Genomic DNA, 18,302 nt, shown 5'->3' with positions numbered 1-18,302 from the left:
ACCCCGACTTTGGAGGCTCCGAGTCCCTCCATCCCCGCAAAATCCGTCTCTGGACCACCAGGGGGGGCAAAGGCTAAGACGTCGGCCTGTCTACCCCCCTGGGCTCCCGGATCTTCCGACATGCCAAATATTATTCCACAACACTCCTAACTTGTGCCTTGTAGATGATGAACAGGATTTGGGAAGTCAGAGGTAAGTTACTCACCATAGGATTTCTAGCTTTTTAAAAATAAAATTTAGAGTACCCAATTATTATTTTTTAAGGGGTAATTTAGCATAGCCAAACCACCTATCCTGCACATCTTTTGGGTTGTGGGGGTGAAACCCACGCAGGCATGGGGAGAATGTGCAAACTCCACACGGACAGTGACCCAGGGTTGGGATTCGAATCCGGGTCCTCAGCGCTGTAGTCCCAGTGCTATCCACTGCGCCACCGTGCTGCCCAGAATTACTAGCTTTTGACCTGCTTTGGTAGCTACAATATTTATATGGCTAGTCCAGTTCAGTTTCTGGTCAATGGTAACCCACAGGATGTTGTTAATGGGGGATTTGGTGATGGTAATGATCGTGAATGACAAAGAGAGATGCTTAGATTCTCTCTTGTTGGTGATAGTCATTGCTTGGCACTTGTGTGGCATGAATGTTACTTACCACTTGTCAGCCCAAGCTTGGATATTGTCCAGGTCTTGCTGTATTTGGACATAGACTCCATCAGTATCTGCGGAGTCGTGAATGGCACTGAACATTGTGCAGTCATCAGTGAACATCCCCATTTTTGGCCTTATAATGGAAGGAAGACCATTAATGAAACAGCTCAAGATAGTTGTGCCTAGGACACTACCCTGAGGAACCCCTGCAGTGATATCCTGGAGCTGAGATGATTGATCTTCAACAATAACAACCATTTTTTTTGTGCCAGGTATCGCTCTTGACTGCTCAGTGGAACAAGTTAAACTTGGGACCTGTTGGATTAGAGCAGCATGACTTACCAATTTTTATACTCAATGTCCTGGCCGATGAAGGCAAACATGCCATATGCCTTCTTGACTTCTCCATCTGTATTGCCAGTTTCAGTGACCTGTGGACCTGTATACCCAGATCACTCTGCCTGTCAATACTCTAAAGGGTTCTGCCATTTACTGTATATTTCCCACCTGTATTAGACCTTCCAAAATGCATTACCTCATTCAGAATGGTTGGTGTGACATTGACCATCTCAATTTCTCTGCTCCTCTCGCCCACTCTAACCTATCACCTTCTGAATTGGCTGCACTCCGCTCTCTCAAGTCCACCCTGACTTTGTCATCAAACCCGCCGACAAGGGTGAGGCTGTTGTTGCCTGGCATACTAACCTCTACCTCACAGAGGCTGAACGGCAACACTCCGACACTTCCTCTTATCTCCCCCTGGACCATGACCCCACCACCGAGCATCAAGCCATTGTTTCCAGGACTATCACTGACCTTGTCTCTTCTGGAGATCTTACCTCCACAGTGTCCCTCCTCATAATCTTCCAACCCCGGACAGCCTGCTTCTACCTCCTCCCCAAAATCCACAAACAGGACTGTCCAGTCCCACTGAACTCAGTTCTTCCTAGCTTGACTCCATACTCTCTCCTCCTGACCAGTCCCTTCCAACCTGCACTTGCGATTCTTCCATGACCTACATCATATCAACAGCTTTCAGTTTCCTGGCCCTAACCGCCTCCTCTTTACCATGGATGTCCATTCCCCACCAGGATGGCCTGAGGCTCTCTGCTTCTTCCTCGAACAGAGGCCCAAACAATCCCCATCCACCAACATTCTTCCGTCCGGCTAATATTATCCTCTCACTGAATAATTTCTGTTTTAACAGGTCATGCCGTGGCTATGAGTACACGCATGGGTCCCAGTCTGCCTGTCTCTTTATGGAGTATGTGGAACATTCCTTGTTCAAGTCCTACTCTGGTCCCATCCCAGAATTCTTAGAACATAGAACATAGAACAGTACAGCACAGAACAGGCCCTTCGGCCCTCGATGTTGTGCCGAGCAATGATCACCCTACTTAAACCCACGTAACCCGTATACCCGTAACCCAACAATCCCCCCATTAACCTAACACTACGGGCAATTTAGCATGGCCAATCCACCTAACCCGCACATCTTTGGACTGTGGGAGGAAACCGGAGCACCCGGAGGAAACCCACGCACACACGGGGAGGACGTGCAGACTCCACACAGACAGTGACCCAGCCGGGAATCGAACCTGGGACCCTGGAGCTGTGAAGCATTGATGCTAACCACCATGCTACCGTGAGGCCCCTTCTATCGGTACATTGACGACTGCTTTGTTGCCGCTTCATGTTCCCATCTGGACCTGGAAAAATGTATTCATTTTGCTTCCAATTTCCACCCTTCTACCACCTTCAAATGGTCCATCTCCGACACGTCCCTTCCTTGACCTTTCTATTTCAATTTCTGGGAATAGACTGTCCACTAATATCCATTACAAACCTACTGACTTCCACAGCTACTCAACTACAACTCTTCACACCCACATCCTGTAAAGACTCCATCTCATTCTCTCAGTTTCTTCACTCCATTGCATTTGTTCTGATGATACCACTTTCCAAAATGATGCTGCTGACATGTCTTCATTCTTCCTTAATCGTGGCTTCCCACTCACTGTGGTCGACAGGGTTCTGAACCGGGTCCGACCCATCTGCCACACCTCTGCCCTCACCCCCTCTCCTCTCGCCCAGAACCAGGCCAGAGTCCCCCTTGTCCTCACGGTTCACACCACCAGCCTCCGCATTCAAAAAATCATCCTTCGCCAGTTCCACCAACTCCAGCGTGATTCCACCACCAACCACATCTTCCCCGTACTTCCCCTGTCAGCATTTTGCAGGGACCGTTCCCTCCGGGATACCCTGATCCACTCCTGCATCACCCCCATGACCTCACCCTCTTCCCATGGCACCTTCCCATGCAATCGCAGAAGTTGTAACACCTTTCCCTTTACCTCCTCCCTGCTCACCATCTCAGGCCCTAAACGTTCTTTTCAAGTGAGGCAGTGCTTCACGTGCACCTCCTTCAGTCTGATGTATTGCATTTGCTGCTCCCAGTGCAGTCTACTCTACATTGGAGAGACTAAATGCAGACTGGGTGACCACTTTGCAGAACACCTCCAGTCTGTCTGCAAGCAGGACCCAGACCTTCCTGTCGCTTGCCATTTCAACTTACTGTCCTGCTCTCACATCCGTCTGTCCTTGGCCTGCTGCAATGTTCCAGTGAAGCCCAGCGCAAACTGGATAAACAGCACCTAATCTGCCGATTGGGCACACATTAGGCACCCGTGGGAAGAGGGTGATGTCATGGGGGTGATGGAGGAGTGGACCAGGGTATCCTGGAGGAAACGGTCCCTGCGGAATTCTCACAGGGGGAGTGAAGAGATAAAGTGGTTGGTGGTGGAATCATGCTGGATTTGGCGGAATTGGCGGAGGATGATTCTTTGAATGCGGATATAACATTGAGTTTAACAACTTCAGAATGTGAACTCTCTCCACCACCTTTACCCCATTTATATTTCTATCAATTTATTTTTATTTTTATTTCTTCCATTGATCTGTTTTTCCCTCACCATTGTTCCCCACTCTACTCCACTTGGGCCAACTGTTCCTGTTGCCCTTTACACACTCCTCCCCTTTGTTCTGCCATTAACACATTTTAATCTTTTTATGTGCCACTATCAGCACCCTTCTTAGCCTCAATCACCCTCATTTACATTCCTTTTATCTTCTGTCCTCAACATCTTTGTCTATCTCCAACTATCGTTGGCCCCTTATCCAGCCCCACCGCCCCCCCCCCCTCACTACAGTATAAATCTGACCTAATTACCAGTTCTCTCTAGTTTTGACAAAATGTTATCCAGACTTGAAGTGTGAGCTCCCTTCTCTCTCCACAGATGCTGTCAGACCTGCTGAGATTGTCCAGTATTTTCAGTTTTTGATGCATTACCTCACATTTGTCCGGATTAAACTCCATCTGCCATCTCTCCGCCCAAGTCTCCAACCGATATATATCATGCCGTATCCTTTGACAGTCCTTATCACTATTCACAATTACACCTTTGTGTCGTCCGCAAACTTTCTAATCAGACCAGTTACATTTTCCTCCAAGTAATTTATATATTCTACAAACCGCAAAGGTACCAGCAGAACACCATTAGTCACAGCCCTCCATTCAGAAATGCACCCTTCCACTGCTACCCTTGTCTTCTATGACCAAGCCAGTGCTGTGTCCGTCTTGTCAGCTCACATCTGATCCCATGTGGCTTCACGTTCTGTACCAGCCTGCCATGAGGGACCGTGTCAAAGGCATTACTGTAGTCCATGTAGGGAACATCCACTGCCCTACTTTCATCAATCATCCTCATCACTTCCTCGAAAAAGTTAGTGAGATACGACCTACCCTTCACAAAACCATGCTGCCTCACTAATGCATCCACTTGCTTCCAAAAGAGAATAAATCCTGTCTTGAAGAATCTTCTCCACTAATTTCCTTACCACTGAAATAAGGCTCACCTCAACTATTTGTTGTTAGTGTTTCTGAAACATCAAAGGGTCTGGATGATTGACACTTTTATTAGTTTGTCCAAACTTTTTTTTCTGTATGTGGGAAAGTGATCAAAGTATAACATTTTTTCAAAGCTTTAAACGTCCCACTTTACACTGTGGTGTTAATTGGTCCTAGGACGTGTACAGTGGGTCAATGGGCATAGAAGTGCAAGAGCCTGGCACAGGGGGATTGAGGGTTCTGAGGGGGTGTGGATGGGCAGACCTTGGCATAGGAGGTAGGCGAGGGGTGGATGGAAAGGCAGAGTTTAACATAGAGGGCTTGAGAGATTTAACGGGGTGAGTGGTTTGGCAAAGTTTAGCATAGAGGGCTTGAGGGGTCTAAGCGCATGGGTGGAAGGGCAGAACTTAGCATAGAGTGAAGGGGCTTGAGGGGGTGGGTAGAAATGCAGAACTTGGGATGGGGGCATCTGGGGATCGATGGAATGGATGGAAGGGCAGAGCCTGGCATGAGGAGCCTGAGGGGTGCATAAATTGTCCTCGGGTGAATGGGGGGGACCAAAGAAACTTACCTTTTAACGGTCCCCTCGTGTACACTAGGGTTCACAACTTCTCTAAGGGGCTGATTACCACAACTCTTTATAAACCTAGCCTAACTCCATGAAACTTGTGGAGGGATAGGAGATACCTAACTCTGCAATGGAGTCAGCAAGGTTGAGAGTGCTAGATGCTGGCTTCTGACAGATAGCAGGCTTGAGAGGCCAAATTGTCTGCTCCTGCTCCTAGTTCTTATGTTCTAAGAAAGAACTATTCTGTCTAATTCTATCTTCCAGCTCTTGGTCTGTAGCCCTGTAGGTAACAGCACTCCAGCACAAATCTGGTGTTCTTGATTAATAAGGAGATTTCTTGATTAATAAGGGCTCGGGGAGGGGGGAGGGGGGGGGGTGGTTATGGGGAGAAGGCAGGAGATGGGAATGAGGAACATTTCAGCCATGATCAAATGGTGGAGCATACTCGATGAGCTGAATGGCCTAATTCTGCCCCTATAACTTACGATCTAAAGACAGTCTCAAAAATCTTGGGAAGGGGATCAGGAATCCCAGAATCGGGACCTATCCGCCAGTTTTAAAGGGTGTCCGAGTCAATCCAATTCGGTGAAATTCCAGGCCTTAAGTATGGATTTTTAAAAGCAAAATAATTCCACTCTTTTCCTTATTGCCCTGAAATTGCTAGTAGTTATTGGGGCAGTTCCAGTTGCACCTGCAATATGCTGGCACTTTGACTGTTTTGCGTGTGACTGGTAACATATTATTCAGGGAGGGCACCATAGTCTTACCATTCCCGTTCTCAACCAAAAGTGCACCTTCCAGCAGGAATTGTGACTGTGCGCTTCCTGAACGGTGGGGTCTCTGAAATAAATTTGGACCACCCAATTGCCTCCTCGGTGAAATGAGCTAATTTATCACAGATCAGGGATTATCAGACAAGAGCTTTGACAAAGAGTCATCGAACTCGAAACGTTAGCTCTTTTCTCTCCCTTCAGATGCTGCCAGACTTGCTGAGATTTTCTAGCATTTTCCCTTTCATTATCAGAAAATTTCTCTGGTCTGTAGGCCCTTTTTCCATACTGTATGGGGCATTGCACCTATTAAAGCTGCCACTGACTAAACCCTCTAAGTGTTTAGTGGGGGCCTCACAGTAGCATGGTGGTTAGCATCAATGCTTCACAGCTCCAGGGTCCCAGGTTCGATTCCCGGCTGGGTCACTGTCTGTGTGGAGTCTGCACGTCCTCCCCGTGTGTGCGTGGGTTTCCTCCGGGTGCTCCGGTTTCCTCCCACAGTCCAAAGATGTGCGGGTTAGGTGGATTGGCCATGCTAAAATTGCCCGTAGTGTAAGGTTAATGGGGGGATTGTTGGGTTACGGGTATACGGGTTACGTGGGTTTAAGTAGGGTGATCATTGCTCGGCACAACATCGAGGGCCGAAGGGCCTGTTCTGTGCTGTACTGTTCTATGTTCTATGTGGTTGATGCTCTGAATTAAATCAGGAGGATCGGATGTATGAACAAGATATGGGGCATTTGGAAACAAATATATCCAATGGAGTAACTGTATTTCCTCACACAGTATTTGTGTAATGACTGACAACAAACTATTAATCTGTGACGCTAATTTGTCACCTCTCTTGCGTGTGTTTAATTTGCTCTGCAGCAGTGCCCTAAAGGATGTGCATGAGGCAACAGCATCTGGTTATTCATTAACACAGAGACTTCACTATATACTGGCATTTTCACTGAAGCCTAAGCATGCTTGATGCTCGAAGAAGAAACCAAATACTAATTAGAAATGAGCTACTGATGAAAGTGTTCGGAGTTACTTGTCACTGATATGCAAGGGTTTATCCGAGTTGTTTGTTTAGCTGTGTAAATCCGGGCGTCCCCACCCACCCTGTCTTCTATCTATTTGATTGTTTGTTTACTAGCTAGACGCACTCCAGCTTACTAGCACCATACCGTTGTCTACAGGTTTACACAAAGAACAAGTATTTGCTTAATCGTAAGGGTTGTTGTTAGTAAACATTCCTCTCCCTGCAACAGTCCCACCCCCCATCCACTGTCCCCGATACCGCATCTTAAAGAAGGATTGAGGCGGGCATGTTTATCTTATCACCATATCTATGGCACTCTTCCATTACTTTTACCACGAAGCGACTGATTCGTCCTCATACAGGAGTAGTAGTGTCAATTAAACAGCAGCAACCCACCAAAGAGCTATTCAGCTCGCTAAGAGCAACGCAGCAGACAGGAACAATAGAGGAAAGTAGATATGTTAATAAGAGTGCAAGTCCCATCAAGCAGATGGAGCTCCGTGGTTACGGCAAACGACGAAAGGGGCATTTTGTCCCTCCAGCCGTCACCCACTGTGCGCATATCTTTGCTTTAAACTCGAGCTCTATCAAGACTCCATTGATTTCTAAAGCGTATGCTGTTGAAAGAATGCAGTTCATTTTCTGAGCATTTTAGTTCATCAAAGCGACCATAATCCAAAGCATGTTACATCATTAAATACCAGCGAACACACAATCTGGGACTTAAGGTCTGCAGTTGCCATGAAAAATAATTTTTCAGATGCAGCAGATACATCCACCAGCTGGCAATGGATCTGACATATGATTGGTTGATGTTATATTAGCAGTTGTCGTTACTTTATTTATTAAAACTGAGACAGACACTAATTCCCAAATGATATCTGAAGTTTGCAGTTCAAAAGATCATGGGGTTTCCATTTGTTACCCCATTATGATCCACCAGTTAAGTCCCAGTGGTGCTCTAATGCTGCTAATAAAGTGAGTCTATGGAATATATGTTGCCAATATTTCTCATGATTTGACATCTTGCCTCATCCTCACACCTCTGTGGTTATAATTCCTCACAATCTGCCCACTTATTCTGACAACTGAGTCTGAAAATTGTTTAATGTTTCTTCCAGTCCGGTTGTAAAGACTTGCAATTGTAAGTAATGTAATTGTAAGTAAGTTTTAAATTTAAAAAAAAAGTATCCTGCTCATCGCGTTGAGGGAGTTTAGTGCTGTAAAGTGCAATCATTTCCCATTTCAGGGATCTGGTATTTGTGAGAAGAATTTGCACAAGGCAGATGGAGAGTAAAGCATTGTCTACTTTCCCTCTACAACCTCAGAAGAGTAGCCTGCACCAAGTCATGTGTTTTCCAACTCATTCCAGCAACCTTTTTAGACCATCTCTGACGAGATTGCCAGTTTGGTACTGAATTTGAGGAAATTTTGTGTCGTGGCCCCCTGCCCACGAGGAACTGACTTGAGGCAACACAGATTCATTTTGCACAAGGTGCTTGTAGCCAACAGGTGGAGGACATTTTAAAAAGCTCCTCGGCACTGAATTTGAAATCAAGCATCAGACCTAAAAACTCACCACGCTAATCCACTGCACTTCAATTGCCCACCCAGCAACGTCACTCTGTAGATTACGGAACAATGGAACTCGTCTGTTCTCGTTTTCCCCTGCCCTAGCTATTCTGTTTCATGAGTAATATCCATTCATCAGGGTGGATGGGTGTAGCCCACATTGGCAATTTTGAAAGTAGGCTTGCTGTACATCAGGTATGAGATTTATGGCAGCATGGTGGCACAGTGGTTAGCATTGGTGCCTACGACGCTGAGGACCTGGGTTCGAATCCCGGCCCTGGGTCACTGTCCGTGTGGAGTTTGCACATTCTCCCCGTGTCTGCGTGGGTTTCACCCCACAACCCAAAGATGTGCAGGATAGGTAGATTGGCCATTCTAAATTGCCCCTTAATTGGAAAAAATAATTGGGTACTCTAAATTTATAAAAAAAAAAGGTATGAGATTTATTTTCCACTGAGGTCAGAAATGTGCTTCCATTTTGGAGTTGATTTTTTTCTGTGTACCAGCATATCTCTCATGACATTGCTCGGTGAAACAGGCTATGCCATGGGATTTGTTACATCAACATGATCAGACAAATGGGGCTATACTAAATGTTTTAGCAAAAGATTACAAATCTGACAGTGCAGCACTCCCTCACTAATGCACCAAAGTGTCAGTTTGGATTATGTGCTGAAGTCCTGAAGTGGGAATTGAACTTATACTTGTCTGACTGAGGCAAGCATGCTATCACTGATCCGAATTCTCACTTTTACAGAGTCAACTGGGAGAAAGAAAAACACTGATCCCATGTGAAAAGGGATGAGAAAAGATTAGAGAGGCTTTGGCTGTACAACCTGGAAAAAGCAATTAAGAAAGACCTTCATTGAAATCTGTAAAATATTAAATAGCATAGATAAATTACACTCAGATTATTACTTTTAATTAAAGAAGGAAAGTAAAACCAGAGGACATACTTGGAAATCACGGATTTCTATTTTAACTATCAGAATTTTTTATTCAAGAGGAATAAATATTTGAAATAAATCTACCAAGCTGGGTCATAGAGACAAAAACATAGGAATTCTTCAAATTACAGTTAGATATTTTGTAAGCAACAGTTATCATAGTGAAAAGATGAGGCTTAATGGGCAGGATTCCCCATTTCTGTGACTAAGTGTTGACGCTAACACAGAATCCGTGGACTTTTACGACAGAAAAACTGGCGCCGCACCTGGACCGATTCTGCTATTGTTGAGGGGCTAGCACCGGTGCCGCGTGGAACACAATCGATTCCAATGAAAAATGGTGTGGGATTCGTCGGGTCCATGATTGACACTCAAGAGGCTGACAAGCTGCAGCCGCACATACACATTACACTCTCTACACACATTAATGCCAGCCAAAAAGAAGCCACTGGAGTGCGCCCATACAGCTGATGGGTCGCTGGGGCCAGAGGGCATCCAGGGGGTCGCCTGGGGGGGACACCTATATGACCCATAGCACTAAGTTCAAATTGGCCTGTTAGTGGTGTGCACAATTGCATGGCTGCCATGCTAACTGCAGCAATGGTGCTCCATGTTGTCTAGCCCAACCTCACAGCACATCTCCTGGCCAGCCCTCACTACTCACCCCAGTCCTGGCAGAAGCCCCCCTGGCCAACTCTCAGCAAACCATGGCAATGTTGGACACTTTCCATACCCCCTCTCTCTCCCTCAGCAGCCACGCCGGTTTTGTGATTTTTAAAAGCTCAAGTGAACCATGCTGTCGGAAACTCGGCCCATCGGAGGACCTGGAGAATACTGGGTCAGGCCCGCTAATGATACGCAAATGGTGTCTACTGTACTTGCGTTCCGGAATGCATTGACGCCGCAGCCAAGGTGCTAGAACATAGCGATTTGGCATTAAATCGGCGCCTGCTGTGATTTCAGCGTTGGAATTGATTATCCGCCCACTCATCTTCCCCGATTTCGGCGTTGGCTAACGGAGAATCCTGCCCATGGCCTTTGCTCTTCCAGGGCAGTTCCTAAGATATTAATAAATCATTAAAACATCAACAGAAAAGGGATAAGTTTTGGCAATTAGGGGCAACAGGGAATGGGCATTCCAAGATAGCGAATCACCCAGCTTATTGGAAAATTGCTGGGTGTTAGTCAATGCTTTCATTCTATAGAACATTACAAATTAAAACTGCACAAAGGACTTTGTTCTAGCCTGTTATGGGGGCAGTGTTAACTTTTACGAGGCTCTGGGTGCGATTCTCCAGCCACATTGTTCTCTCGCTTGAGCGCAACGCGGCCGAGAATGCCGGGAGAGCCCTGCAGCGAACCCCAAATGGGCAGGACCTAATGATATTCATGGTAGTAGGTCATAAACCCACTTACGACCTACCTGTGCGGGATCCGCCGGCCGCCCTCGATTCCTCGGCCTCCCCAGGGAGGCTGCAGCTGGACGCTGATCAGTGCTGGTCCACGCAAACATGGACCAGGTGGAATGGCACCCAGGAGGTATCCTGGGCCACCGGAGACCCCTGGGTGGTCAGGGTAAGTACAGGGTGGCTCCCTGATCCTCGCTGGAATGTGGGCACCTTGGCACTACCAACCTGGCACTGCCAAGGTGTCTGGATGGCACTTCCAAGCCAACAGGAGCACTTCCTGGGTGTCAGAGTGGCAGTGAAAGGTTGCCTGTGCCAGGGTATGAGGGGGGCCATGCCAATTAAATGAGGGTGGAGGGGGTTTGAAGGGTGGAGGAGTGCAGGGCAGGTAAGCAGTGGCATCCGGGAGTTTAAATGGGTGATGGGTGGGGTCCTAGAAGGTGCTGTAAGGGGGCCTGAAGAGGAGGGATCCCCAGGGACCCCACAGAGGGGGGATCCCCAGGGACCCCACAGAGGGGTGGCCTCACTTGGGGGGTGTCTTCACTTTGGGGGGGTATGGGGTAGTGTCCATTTGTGTGGGGGGGGGGTGACATTGCCGACAGATGGGGGGTGTGGGGGCCCACAAGCTCACTTAGAGATTGGGGCACCCTTTCAAAGCAGCAGCCTGATCGCTGCGTTCAGCTTCCCAGTGCTGAAAATGAATTCTAAGGGCTGGATTCTCCGTTGCCCGACGCCAATGTTATTATCGGCGATTGGGCGGAGTATCGACTCTGACGCCCAAATCGGGGCCGGTTTGTCCCCGGTCAGCCATCTCTGCCCCTCAGAAATGGAGTCATCACATCGCGCGCCGTTGCAGCGCCGTCGGTGCATCATTGGCTGACCCTCCCATGATGTTCTGCCCCCAATGGGCCGAGTTCCTGACGGCGCGGCCATGTGCGGTCTCAGCCTTCGGGTACCAGGCATGGCGGCTGTGGGCTGTGTCCAGCGCTGCCACACACGGCCGGGATCTGTGCCACTAGCAGGAGGGAGAGCTTCTGCAGGGGTTGGGGGAGTGGTTGGGGGGGGGGGGGGGGGGCTTGGGGGTCTCGGATGGCGGGTCGGGTCCACACACGGTCGGTGCCATGTTGTACGGTGTGACCGCTGCAAGTCGTCACCATGTGCATGAGCGGCCACAGATCTGGCCATTCTCTACCCGTTTTTGGCGCGGGAGCCTGGAGTTTCACCCCGCACCGCTGCTAGCTCCTCACCGGTCCCGGAATCGGTGAGAGTTTGGTCCCAATTTTGGCGTCGTAAAATGCCACAGTCCCATGCCGGCGTCGACACTCAGTCGCAAAATCGGAGAATCCAACCCATTAATCGGGACTACAGGGTGCCCACAAGGACCCAGTGATGAAGATGTGTCTGGCATTAGGTCCCGTGAAGACCCTAATGGCTGAAAATGTAACCATTTTATTGATTAAAAACTACCACCTCCCTGGGTCCTACCATCGAAGCCCAGTGAAATATTTGACCCACTCACCCCTTCTGCACCTTGTCAGGTCCCTAACCTGCAGATAAGTCTCCTGCAGAAACACCACATCAGCACTCAAACTTTTAAGGTGAGCAAATACCCTCAACCTTTTCACTGGGCCATTCAACCCTCTTATATTCCAGATGACCAACCAAATTGGGAGCCTCCCACCCACCCTCCTCAATCTGGAGTCAGCCATTTCGACCAAGCGGGATCATCTAACAACAACTTAGAGAGCACATGATCCAGGCCCACCCAAGGTGGCTGCCAAACCCACCATCAAGACAGAGCAAAGAAAAATAAACAGTCACCGTCAGCAAACTACAGAGAGAGTAGCTGTTTAGCATACATTCTCCTAGAAATAGTCCTAACATGTGATGAAAATCTCCCCTTCCCTCAACTGGTTTAAGCAGTTGTAAGTCCAGCCCGGAAAGCTGCCATAATGCAAAATTAATTTACATCTTGCACCAGAAACTTATGATGACGAGAGTGAGAAACTTAGTTGTGTGGTAATTTTCTAAGCTCGAGTCTGAGCTTGAGAAACATTCCAGGGGTGTGGTGCTGTATCCAAAATGAGACATTAAGGTGCAATCAAATGGCCATGCTGCACCTGAAAAGCCACAGCGCAGTGTGACTGATAAAAGCTGGGAGACCCTGCTCCCAGGATCTACCTGGCTCGCAACGCCCTGCGAGATCTAACACAGATTCTAGGCAAATCTTCATATTAGAGCAAGGCAGCTAGTCTCACTTTAATTGCAAATTCCCAAGGTACCTGAGGCATTGGGATCTATCCCCTTTGCCTTGGAGACCTTCGGCGAGCGCTGTCTCCACAAAACGGGGACCAGACAGAACGGCACTCGTGGGGGGTCTCCAAGGTTTTTGCCCTTTGGTGGCAGGGTTGTCCCCTGGCACTGCTGGCATCCTCTGGGCACCCTGGGACTGCCAAGGTTCCCAAGTGGCACTGCCAGCTGGCAGGGGCACTGCCATGCTGTTTATTTTTATTGTGCTGAACTTAAAGGATCCTTTTCTTTAACAATTTTCACAGTTTCATTTCTACAGGTCAGGATGTTGCACTCCCAGGGCTCCAGAGATCGGGGCACCGTTTAAAAATGGCATGCCGATCTCTCGCTACACTGAGGAATCTGGTGAGCAGAGGCTCTCAGTGCAGAAAATGGGACTATGTGTAGTCTTGGCTGCGTGTTCCTCGCTATCTAACCTGGTGCCGTTTAATAGCATTGTGTTTCTCTGCACTGCGAGCACTGGGAAACATGTGGCTAAACGTGCTGGCTATGGGACTTTGTTCCCATTTAGTTAAATTGCGCCCACAATAGTGAAAGTCTTGATGTTGACATTGATGCAAGTGTGGGACCATAGTCACATGTTCAGCTTTGGCTTAGTTGGGCGCGCCTTCTGAGTCAGAAATTTAGGCGGACTCTCCAGTGCAGTATTGAGGGAGTGCTACACTTTTGTAGATTCTGTCTTTTGGATAAGACATTAAACCAAGACCCCGACTGCATTGTAACTTGGATGCAAAACATGTCATAGCACCATTTTGAAGAAGATCCGGGAATTATCCCTGCTCTCCTGGCCAATATTTATCACTTAATGAATATCTCAAAAAACGATCATTATCACTTTATTGTGGGAGCTTGCTATACATAAAGTGGCTGCCACATTTCCTACATTACACTTCATAATTGCTTCATAAGTGCATTGGGACGTTCTAAGGTCATGAAGGTTGCACTTAAAATGTCAGTCCTTCTTCGATTGCTCTGTTCATTTTTATTGTGCTGAACTTAAAGGAACCTTTTTAAAAACAATTTTCACAGTTCCATTTCTACTGGTCAGGATGTTGCAATTAACAGTGTTTACTTATAGTTGGAAAAAATAAAGTGTATTTTGAAAAAGTCATCATGACCCACTCGGAGAAGAATGTAGGAGACCATGTGGTGACTGTTGACTATTTTGCAGGTGAAGACTGGTACCTATCCCATTTGACAATCGATGTGTTGAGGGAAAGTTTCCCAGAATGGACGATGCAACTGTTCCCATATCTAACAGTGGTATCTTCAGATGCTCCCAAGGGTACACCTGTTTTCCAACTTTCTGCCTGGGATGATTCTGATCATTCCACTGATGGAATAGAATACTACTTAACAGAAGGTAAGAAAGAAAGTCAGAAAATTCTTATACATGCCAAGTGTTTCAAAAGCAGAAGTTTTTGTAAGCTTGTTTTGTATTTCCCCCTTTTTCTATGGTCTATTCTAAACCATGTAGCTCAGCCATTGCTGCTCTTCATCCAGCCACTAGTCCGAAGGATAGGATTGACTGAGTTGGCATTCCAATGTTCCATTCTTCCCACCAGCAACACTTTCCGTCCCCAACATGCTCCAGTTCCCCAGATCAATTTTTCATCCTTTTACTGATAATTTCTTCCTCTCCTTCCTCTTGTTGAAAGTGTTGACTCCTTGTAGAGGTGCAGATATTCTTTTGTTCTGTGAAAACTGATTATTTATGCTGTAATGAAGTTATAGCCAGTTATTTGCGAGCCAGCAATGTTTTTTTAACCTTCTTCCAAAGTTTGCAAGTACTTTGTTCAAGTGACTATTCGCCAACTGAGGGCCCATACAGTAACACCAGCAAGCAATTAAATTAATGAGCCTTGAGAAGAGAGCCTGATCTTTTCACCCTATAGTCAGACACAACATCAGCCATTATCTCATTGAATGGTAGAGCAGGCTTGAGGGGCTGAGTGGCCTACTCCTGCTTGGAGAACCAGTGGGAGCCCCAATGTTGCTTTTCTCCGGGAGTACTGACATTATTCTGAGATAATCAGGCACTTACCCGGGCAGCACGGGCCTCCTCTCAGACTAAGCACTCAGTAAGGTGAAAATCCTGCCAGAGAGCTGCCCACTGTCAGAGGTTGGCAGCTCTGCTATAGTGTCAGTTCCCCCGGAGTGGGGAGGAGGTACTAAATACCCACCCAACATTTCCAGGGGCCATTGAATTGCAGTTGTGAATGGGAACTGAAGAAGGCATTGAGCATTCTTAGAAAAGGTCTTTATAAGTGTCCATTGCCACAAAATTGTCACCGAGCAACAAGCAATGAGCTGACTTGGAAGAATATAAAAAAAACAATTTAGGCAGAAGTGCTGCAGCGTTCTTAGGATGAGACCTTTGAGACATCTTTATGGTGGAAACAGGCTAATGTACGCACTCAGGATATGTTCTGGCTAGGCAGCCATGTGACATGATAAATGTCTCCATGAGTGAGGCTAACTGGTTAACTCATTAATGAGTTTTGGACAACTTTGCAAATGAGAGTATTCATCATCTCACATTACAATATAAGAAAATAAGAAATAGGAGCAGGAGTAGGCCACTCAGTCCCACAAGTCTGCTGTGCCATTCAATGAGATAATGGCTGATCTTGTACTTCAACACCATTTTTCTGTATCGCACGATATGTTTCATATGTAGAATCGGTCAATCGCAGTCTTGAATATACTCAATGACGGGGCTTCCACAGCCCTCTGTGACAGAAAATTCCAAAGATTCACCAGGCTCCGAGTGAAGAAATTCTTTCTGTCTCAGTCCTAAATGACCTGCCTCTTATTGTGAGATTGTATCCCCTGATTCTAGAACCTACAGCCAGGGGAAACATCCTTGCTGCATCCACTCTGTTGAGACCTGTAAGAATGTTGCGTGTTTGAATGAGATTCCCTCTCATTCTTCTGAACTCCAGAGAGTAAAAGAGCAGCCTATTTAATTGTTCTTCATAGGACAATCCCTCTATCCCAGGAATTAGTTTAGTGAACCTTCGTTGCACTGCCTTTATGGCAGGTATATCTTTCCTTTTATGGAGACCAAAGCTGCACACATTACTCCAGATGTGGTCTCACGAAGACTCTGTATAATTGCAGTAAGTCATATTTACCCCTATACCAAATTCTCTTGTAATAGAGACCAACATATCATTTGCCTCCTTGATTGCTTGATGTTAGCTTCAGTGAGTCCTGAACATGGACACCCAAATCCTTTTGAAGTTTGAAGATAGAATCTACATATTATAATAGTGTGAACATTTCAATTAAAGAGTAATCTTCACGCTTTAGAACATAGAACATACAGTGCAGAAGGAGACCATTCGGCCTATCGAGTCTGCACCGACCCACTTAAGTTTTCACTCCCACCCTCTCCCCGTAACCTTGTGACGGAACTCACTTCTGTGGAAATCATTGTGTTTTAAAAATGTTGATATTTCTTCAATCAGTGATATTTATTGTACAAATATCCCAAATCAGCCTTTGGCAATGTTGTTTATTGATGCTGAAGTACATTCCGTTCTTTTAATCTAAAGATATGTATCTTTCCAGTAAAACTGTGATCAGAATAAGCTAAAGGCTTGGATTTATAGTGCTTCTTTATCAAGTGTTTCACATGTCATGACTACAGGTGGAGAAGAGAGATTTGAAGTTGACAAGAGTTCAGGCATCATCAGAACCACTGGTTCAACTCTGCTCAGACGCAATGAATACGTGTTAACAGTGTTGGCTGTCAACAAGCGGGGAAACAAAGGCCCTCCTGCATCTATTTTCATTCTGGTTGGCTCCAGACCCCCACAGTTTACCAATGTGTCCTACAGTGTTTTTGTTTCCGAAAATACCCCAGCAGGACAACCGTAAGTACTGACTGCCACAGTCTATCAGTATAAGGCAACTGGCTCAAACATTGGCAATTTAAATAGCTGCCATTCCTCTAAATTTTCTAGACACCTTAAGTGCATCTTTGACGTAATTTTGTATCTGTAGGAATAACATTCCAGAAAATCATAGCAATGAACGCTGGCAAAAATTAAATTCCATTTCCAAATAAAAGTTTTATTCATTCAATATTTTGGACCATTCTTAAATTCACACTAATATGTTTGTGTCAATGTGAGACAGCAAAATGTCACCCTATTAAGACTGCACTCTCATAAATAGCCCTAGATCCACAAATACTACAGAATCACAGAATTGATACAGCACAGAAGAAGGCCATTTGGCCCATTGTGTCCGCACCAGTTCTCCATGCAAGCACCATGGTTTAGTACCAGTCCCCTGCCCTTTCCCTGTACCCCTGCACATTGTTTCTATTCAAGCAATCATCTAATTTTAAAAAAATTTAGAATACCCAATTCTTTTTTTCCAATTAAGGGTCAATTTAGAGTGGCCAATCCACCTAGCCTGCACATTTTTGGGTTGTGGAGGTGAGACCCATATGAACACTGGGAGAATATGCAAACTCCACATGGACAGTGATCCAGGGCCGGGACCGAACCCAGGTCCTCGATGCCATGAGGCAGCAGTGCTAACCACTGCGCCACCGTACTACCCTTCAAGCAATCATCTAAAACCCTCTTGAATGCCTCGATTGAACCCTTTTCCACCACAGTTCCAGGCAGTGCTTTCCAGATCTGAACCACTTGTGTGAAAATTTTATATCGCTAGTCTAGTCTCTGCCCAATGGACACCTTGGAGCAACAGACAAACCCACTGGTGGCAAGATTCACCTAAAAAGGATGACCCCTCCCCATGGGCTCCTCTCTCACTAGGACCTTCCTGACTGGCCAGGCAAGTCTGCCTTATCTATCTTTACTCTAGCACCAAGTGATATTTCTTCTGACTTGGCCTCCTGGCCTTACACCAGTGACACTGTCAGAATTGGTCTGTTACCAGACTCTGATTGGCCGGCAGCTCTTAGAGAAGGGAAATTCCTCCTGGCAATGCTGAGGACCCCGTCTCCAACCAGGCAAGAGCCTGATTGGTGTTAAATTGGGTTGGGAAGGCCCTGGTTTTCTGCATCTGCATTGCCCCGCTCTCCAGCCAGTTTAGAAGCCCACTGTCGCAGCCATTAAATTCGGCCCATCATGTCTGTGCTATAGCTTAAATCTGCAAAAAGCATTC

The 18,302-nt window shown here is 46.6% G+C and overlaps 1 protein-coding gene across 1 annotated transcript in view; it reads left to right on the top strand.

The window, feature by feature from the left end:
- The window catches only part of si:dkey-22o22.2 (neural-cadherin), a 389,498-nt gene that overhangs the window by 180,731 nt on the left and 190,465 nt on the right, over positions 1-18,302 (top strand). Inside the window, exons 2-3 of the mRNA XM_038808999.1 lie at positions 14,326-14,517; positions 16,810-17,035. Of these exons, the coding sequence (XP_038664927.1) occupies positions 14,326-14,517; positions 16,810-17,035 (418 nt within the window). The remainder of the gene's footprint in view (positions 1-14,325; positions 14,518-16,809; positions 17,036-18,302) is intronic.

This window comes from Scyliorhinus canicula, chromosome 10 (assembly GCF_902713615.1).
Source record: "Scyliorhinus canicula chromosome 10, sScyCan1.1, whole genome shotgun sequence".
NCBI classification, from domain to species: domain Eukaryota; kingdom Metazoa; phylum Chordata; class Chondrichthyes; order Carcharhiniformes; family Scyliorhinidae; genus Scyliorhinus; species Scyliorhinus canicula.
The sequence above is the reverse complement of the archived record's forward strand: the minus strand, read 5'-3'. Positions and strand labels throughout refer to the sequence as shown.